This window comes from Lactuca saligna, chromosome 8, assembly GCF_052625555.1.
Source record: "Lactuca saligna cultivar CGN05327 chromosome 8, ASM5262555v1, whole genome shotgun sequence".
Taxonomy (NCBI): domain Eukaryota; kingdom Viridiplantae; phylum Streptophyta; class Magnoliopsida; order Asterales; family Asteraceae; genus Lactuca; species Lactuca saligna.
This window is the reverse complement of record NC_136424.1, coordinates 142,840,525-142,847,746: the sequence shown is the minus strand read 5'-3', so window position 1 is coordinate 142,847,746 and position 7,222 is coordinate 142,840,525. Positions and strand designations below refer to the sequence as shown.

Genomic DNA, 7,222 nt, shown 5'->3' with positions numbered 1-7,222 from the left:
GCAATAAAAGACGGTTCTAAATAAAATGATAATGTATGACTCCACAAGTTCATGAGTTTTTGTTTTTTCTTGATGGTGGTTATTTTGTGATATCAACTAAATTAGGTTGGGTTTAAGTTGGTTGTGTAATTTAAAGGGGTGAATATGGTCATTTTAACAAAAAAATCCAAAAACGAACACTTAAACCGTTGGTAAATCATGATTATGTCGAAGTCATTGCATCTTTTTCACCAAAAAGAATCATTGGTTTTATCCAATTGAAAGTGGTGGGGTACAACTCTTGTGGTCATAATTTACAATAGTTAACTTAAGGTTAAAAGTAAAAATAATAATCTATTTTTTTATTTGATTGCTATAACATTTTATTATTATATTCTTTTATTAGATATTACAGCCCTAGCTTCTCTTCTCGGAACATTATTACACTTCAATTATTACACTTCAAAAATAATACTTCATCATACTTTTATTTTAGTAGGCCATCGTATACTTTAAAGATCTACCTAATTAAGTAAAAAAAAAAAAAAAAAAAAAAAAAAAAAAAAAAAAAAAATTTAAAATAAGATACATCAATAATAAAAACAAAAAACAAAACTCTACAATAAACAAGAAAAAAAATACATACTTCATATATAACCCTAATTAAAATAAACAAATGGAGTGGGAGGACAAATAGTTTACAAACAAATTTCACTTATAACTTGTTAAATACCAAAAACAAATGCACTTGAGATCCATCTATACATTAAACCAAACAACTAAACACAATACAGTCTTTACTGTCTCTGTCATTGTCACTGTTATTGACGCGTTCTTATCAGAACCGACCCAATCATCCGTAGCTCAAACCGCTTAACCGCGAACGCGGCTTCCCTCATTGTCTTGTCCACCATGTACGGCGTTCCTCCGACTTTCATCTCGGTTTTGTTGACCAATTGTCTACATGGCTCTCTTCTCTCGGATATTGTCCCATGGTAATGATAATACATTATTTTCCCCTCCGTTTTATGTGTTGTCTTCCCCACGGTGTTCTCTGACATGTGTACACCCGTTGCAAACACGTTTCGTGGTTGCACTGCGTATTTTCGGTCTCTTCTTATCCCTTTCACCGTGTCACGATATACCAACTTCTCAATCCCCCATTTCCTGTCAAGAAATAACAACATACTTTTAATTTCACTTCTATTTTTTTTTTACTAAATTATAGTATTGTAACTCAATTATTTTGTATTTGTATTCCAATGGCATTGCTACTATTGGATAGAGTTATTATAATTTAATTATGAAGAAATGAATGTAACAATGTAGCATACAATTGTAAACAAATGGATAGATTAATTAAAATAACTTTTTTCAATAAAGACAGAAGAGTAAGTAATGAACTAAAGTACTTTTACTTATCTCTTTCTATTGTCCTATTGTACTTTCTATTTTTCTTTTATTAAAGTTTTATACTTTGAAAAAATTGCTCAATAATAACATTGTATTTTTAATTTTATCCGACTATAACATTGCACTTTATATCTCTTTTTCTTCTACCATCTCCACCCTTATACCATTTTCTGCACAAAAAATGGTTTCCAATGCAAAACTAATATTAAGTTGCGATTATTCAGTTTTTCTAACTTCGATTTTCAAAAATACCCCTTATCTTTATTAGGTTTTCACCGTTTACAATTTATATTATTAACAAATATAAGTAAATAAACTATTCAAAATAATTGTTATATCAAAATAAAAAAACAGATTATCACTATACAATAAAACTAAAACTATTAAATATGCTATCATGTTTTAAACTATTAAAAACGTAATCAATCTTTTAAATAAGTTGGAAACAATTATTACATTTAAAATCTAACTATACTATTAAATTAACTAGAAAAAATATACAAACTCAAACTTAAAACAAGTAAAATCAACTATAAATTTATAAACTCACACTTGAATTGCACATGTAACTTTGACACCAAATTCATTATTAATGAATAATATCACACCACATATGACAACTGTTCACAACACCATATTTGGGATGGAGTAACTTTACACCAAAAACGGTGATAACACCAAACATTCTTATAATTACAAAATTTCGCTTTGTATTTACGTAAAATTGTTATAATTCGAAATATTTGCCATAATAGTAAGAAAATGAAGATTAGATCCTAAATTAACAAATCAATAAATAAAAATGTTGCTATTTGTTACATTTAACCCAAAAGAAAAGGCCAAATGATTAAAAAAAGTCAGGTCCACAAGCTCGACACTTTCAACACCCACCCATCCCAAACGGTCACATTCATTTCACCCACCAATGGGATCCAAGAACAAATGAAACAACTCATTTGTCATGTTCAATCATCAATGGCATGGGCGCATGGAACTGTTGGTGTGATTTGATTATGAAAAAGACGACAAATTTTTACAGCTAAATGTTCAATTAAAATCAGATCTAGGGTTGTAATTTGATGTCAATGAATCGGTAGATTCAGTATCTAATTTTGAATTAAGAAACAATACCTGTAGATTTTACCAGCGTGATCATCGAGGTAACAGAGCTTGTTAGACATTGTTCTTTGTTCAATGGTGAACTGGGTGTAGTCCGAAAGCGAATCCATAACTGTGTTAATGGTGCTTTTCTTTGGAACGAAGATGAATTCGTCCACATCGAAGAAAAACATCCATTTCGTTGTGAATCTGTATCGATGCAAGCAATCGTTCACGATTAAGAACTGATTATGATAATACCCATCGAATCTCTCTTGCTCCCGTACGTCCTGAACAGTCACGTAACCCTTCTCGACCCACGGCCGTAAAACCTCCATAACTTCCGGATGTACTCCGCCGGCGTCGTGTATCACGAAATGTGACTTCTCTCCGAACATTTTCACATGGTAAGCTATCCATTCACGAATCCTCTGAGGGCTTAGGTTGCCGTAGAGCGAGGAGCCACAGTATAAGTAGTCGTACTTCGGAGGAGCTGAGAATTGCAACGGGTTTAAGCTTCCTGGGGTTTCGGACAAAGCTTCAATGGTGTCGGTGAGGTTGAAGTTGGAGTCGCCACCGCCTCCAGTGGAGGCGTGGATTAGCAACTGTCCACCGCCTCCATCCGCACCTACAGGGAACGGAAAAGTGCAGTTGACAACGACGACGGTGTATACACGGCCGTAACCCCAGTCAGGGAGGATCTTAGAACCAGGAACGGTGATGTTCTGGTTTTGATTTTGGGTGGCGTTGTGAGGAAGCCACTGACAGAGATAAGTGGGTTTAGAGAAAACATGAAGGGGTTTCGAGGAAAGGCCAATGACGGCGAAGGTGTCGACTCCGCCTCTGTAAGCCGACATGAGGATGAAATTGTAGGCGGCGGTGCCATAGGTGTTGAAATTTCTCTTAACGACACCATTCTGAAGCACAACATCCTCCTGCTTAACATGTCGGTGCTGTATTTGGATTTCCACCGGTGGAGGTGAGGAAGCGGTGACGAGTTTGAGGGCGGAAGACGGTGGTGGGAGGGAGGCGCAGTTGCGGAGATCTTGTACAGAAAAGGATAGATGTGAAGGGAAGAATTGGAAAAGGGTGACGAGGGAGCAGAAGAATAGGAGGGCTGAGAGCACAAGTTTGAGCTCCGGCGCACAGTTCCATACAATTCCGATGAACATCTTCTTATCTTTAAGATTAGGGTTTTCAATTGCATCTTTATCCTTCACCATTGTTGTGTTCAAACTCCGGCGAGGAGGAAGAGAACAGAGGGGTTGTTACACACACACACAGACCCTCCCCCTCTTGAAAGCAAAGGAAAAATTAAAATGTATAGTGATTGATAATTATATGTCTATTCGCTTTCCTCCATAAAAATTGGTAATGTTTTAAAGTCACTTTAAATTTAATTATTACTACTTTCATACCAAAACTATATTCTATGCCAATCGATGTACTATTTATAAATTGATTATATATATAAAATAATTTGTTATAATACTAAAATAAACGAAAGTAATACACTTAGATTTACAATTCTAAACCCTACATGTTATACAACCTAGGCCTCCCTAGGAGTATTTCATTAATTATGAATAGACTAATAAATAATATTTTGAAATAGAAAATGAATTTTTTAAACGAAAAAATAATATGCTTTCGATTTATGCATCTTTATCTATCATTAGCGATTAATAAGTCTGATGAATACAGCGAAAAATAATATAAGGTAATTACTGAAAATGAGAACAAAAAAGCAATATTTAAGCCAAGATTAACATTATAGTGATGATATGTGTTTGTGTGTAAAGGAATATAATGTGTGATGTAGAAACCATGTTTTATGATGTCAAAAGGAATATAATGTGTGATGTAGAAACCATGTTTTATGAACGTAATGTTAATGGTTGATCTGTTGTATATTTTTTTTTTAACATTGTATTTATGATTGGGTCACGTAATGGTTGCTGAAACTTGTTTTTTGTTTGTTATGATTGACGTGGGTTGATTGAGGATGTTTATGATTTTAGTTATGTTGATACAGTGTTTTGAATTATCATACTTAAATGGTATTTGGTTGGGCTGTTTTAGTATTTAAATGTAACATTGGTGATTGTTTTTAAAATGCTTGTTTTAAATTCTTCTTTTTTTATTTTCCGTTAAATGATGTTCTAAAAATAAAGATTTTATTTGTGAAAATCATAGCATTACAATCTTACGTATCACAACTTCTAATCTCCCGTCTTAGTCTTTTAATAGGTACGAGTGAGCTATCAATTCACGAGTCATGTACAAGAGGTAACAAGCATCTAGTACAATTGGGAATATCTAGAAGACCATACTACATCTTTAATCGTCTTAAGTCATATTTTATCATGGACTTTGCAGGAACACACAATTCATTTCTCATCTCACATGAATGCACAAGTATTCATGCCAAAGCTCTTTTCAAAACATCTTAACTCTTCTCTCTTCATCAAACTCTTTTAAAAATATTACGTCATGCAATGCACAAGTAAATAAGCACACAAGTAGCACATAACAAGTAATCGTGAAAACTCTTTAACTCAATCTTAATATAGAAGCATCAAATTTTTATTGATATGTAACATGTATTCGATATTACGCACCTTTAATGAAATCCAAACCATTATTTTCTTCGTAAGCTTCATACACTTCATAAACACTACTTATTATCATTAATAACAAATTATTATAAAATGAATAAAATACCCATAGAGGGCTATTGACACATTAAACACGTTCCAATAGATTATTTCCATCCTATAAGCTTATATCTAAAATTTGAAAGCAATCGGAGGTCGCATCATTTCTCAAAAAGTTGCAAAATCTTCACCAAAGATTTCACAAGGGGGCATGTGAAATTGCCTTGGGATTCCACACGGGACATGTGGAATCTATATATATTAAAATTATGTAGTTTTTCTCACTTAGGCACTGTACTTTATATAAATGGCCTAGGATGGCTGTCAAACTCACCAAATGACTCATATGGACTAAACAAGGGCCATTGATATCATATAAACTCAATCAAGTCCTCTCCTTATTGTGACTTCATCATTAAGACCTTTTGAGGCCACACAAGCTTTAAGGATGCTTATATGAACACTAATACTACCAATAAGGATCTTATTAGTTCCTAATGATCAAATCACAAAAAATGAATTACCTACACTCTTATTACATCCATAAATCCATCAAAAATCATTCATATATGCTTAATTAATTCATGGAGCTTAATTCATTAGAATCCATGGAATGGAATTAGAGATTACATCCATGAAATCATGTAACACCTGTTTTCCGGTATGTTGTTTATTAAGTCGTTTTTCCCTTAAGTTACATTTAGAAGGGTTTTGGGAGAATCGCATTGCAACAGCTTGGTGATTGTGGCGCGTGCCACATCATTGAGTTGCGATGCGACTATCTATTGGTCATGAACATATGGCTGTAATCATCCTAAACCCTAATCTCAAGCCTTGGGACTGATATATAGACACTAAGCCCTAGGGTTCGTTATTTCACAGACTCCATTTTCCGGAAAATGAAAACCCTAACCCATGTGAGTATTCTTAAGTGGGTTTGAAGTTCCTTGTGCCTTGGTGGGGTCATTAAAGAATGAGGATTTGGTGTACGAAGGTGTATTCTCCACGGTAGATCCTGATGGGTTTTGAGCATAACTACATCCTATGTGATCATGCAACCCTAATTGCTTTGGATCTAAGTTTTTCACTAGTTAAACATGCAAATTGAATACCAAAGCAAAACCCTAGATCTAGCATATATAATTGGAAAATCACATAATAAAAGGGTTTTGATGTTTACCTTGCTTGGTATGTAGTAATAACAAGCATTCCTTGTAGATCCTTTAACTCTTGAAAGCTTAGTGCCTCAAATGTTGCACCTCTAATGGTTCATAAACACCACTAGCAAAAGGATGAGAGGAGAGAGGAGGAATACATTTAGGATTTTGGCTAGGGTTCTCTGGATGCAAGCATTGGCCAAAATCCATGAGTGATGGGGTCTTTATATAGTTGTAGGCTGCTAGGGTTTGCTGGAGGAAACCCTAATTTCTTGCTTAAGGCTTAAGCAACCCATAGACCCTTAATGAGCCTTGGACGAAATCTATAGGGCTTCCTTATAGTTTTCGTCCACTCCATTCTAAGGAGTCCAGTAGTCCAGTTTCATAACTATCAATGATTTGTAAAACAACCCCTATTCTTTTAATCAAATCCTTTAATCCTAAAATTAATTCCAAATTAATTTTTGATTAAAAACTAATTAAATAACTTGATTTCTAATTAATATATTATTTTCATAATACATTAATAAATCAATTTATTATTCCAAATAATAAATTCAACCCCTTTCTCCAAAAGTCATCATGCCAAGTTGCTAGGGTGAAGGCAACCCAAAAGGACCATGCTACTATAAAATCAAATACATATAAATTATAGTTTTGAACTTAGACACCTAATCCAACAGTCTCCCACTTGGATAAGTCTAATAACTATAATTGCAAGTATGACTTCAAAAATTTACCAGCAGTCGTAGCTTTCAAAAGCTGTTGTCGAACTTTGACCTAGTCGGTTACAAGTCTTAAGATAAAGGATCATATAATCTTCCGTTCTGCAAGATATCATGTATATAAAGACATCGAACATAATCATTCTCATTGTCCAATAGTTTTTTTTCTGATTTTTTATTTGTATGACGAACT

The 7,222-nt window shown here is 33.8% G+C and overlaps 1 protein-coding gene across 1 annotated transcript; it reads right to left on the bottom strand.

Annotated features, from left to right (window-relative positions):
• Positions 1-602: 602 nt before the first annotated feature.
• LOC145009029 (galactan beta-1,4-galactosyltransferase GALS3-like) lies at positions 603-3,824 on the bottom strand. Its single transcript, XM_078967680.1, has 2 exons — positions 2,524-3,824; positions 603-1,146 (listed from the first exon to the last, which is right to left on the bottom strand). The coding sequence occupies exons 1-2, from the start codon at positions 3,711-3,713 to the stop codon at positions 801-803; spliced, it is 1,536 nt and encodes a 511-aa protein (XP_078823806.1). The 5' UTR covers positions 3,714-3,824; the 3' UTR covers positions 603-800.
• Between the last annotated feature and the right edge of the window lie 3,398 nt (positions 3,825-7,222).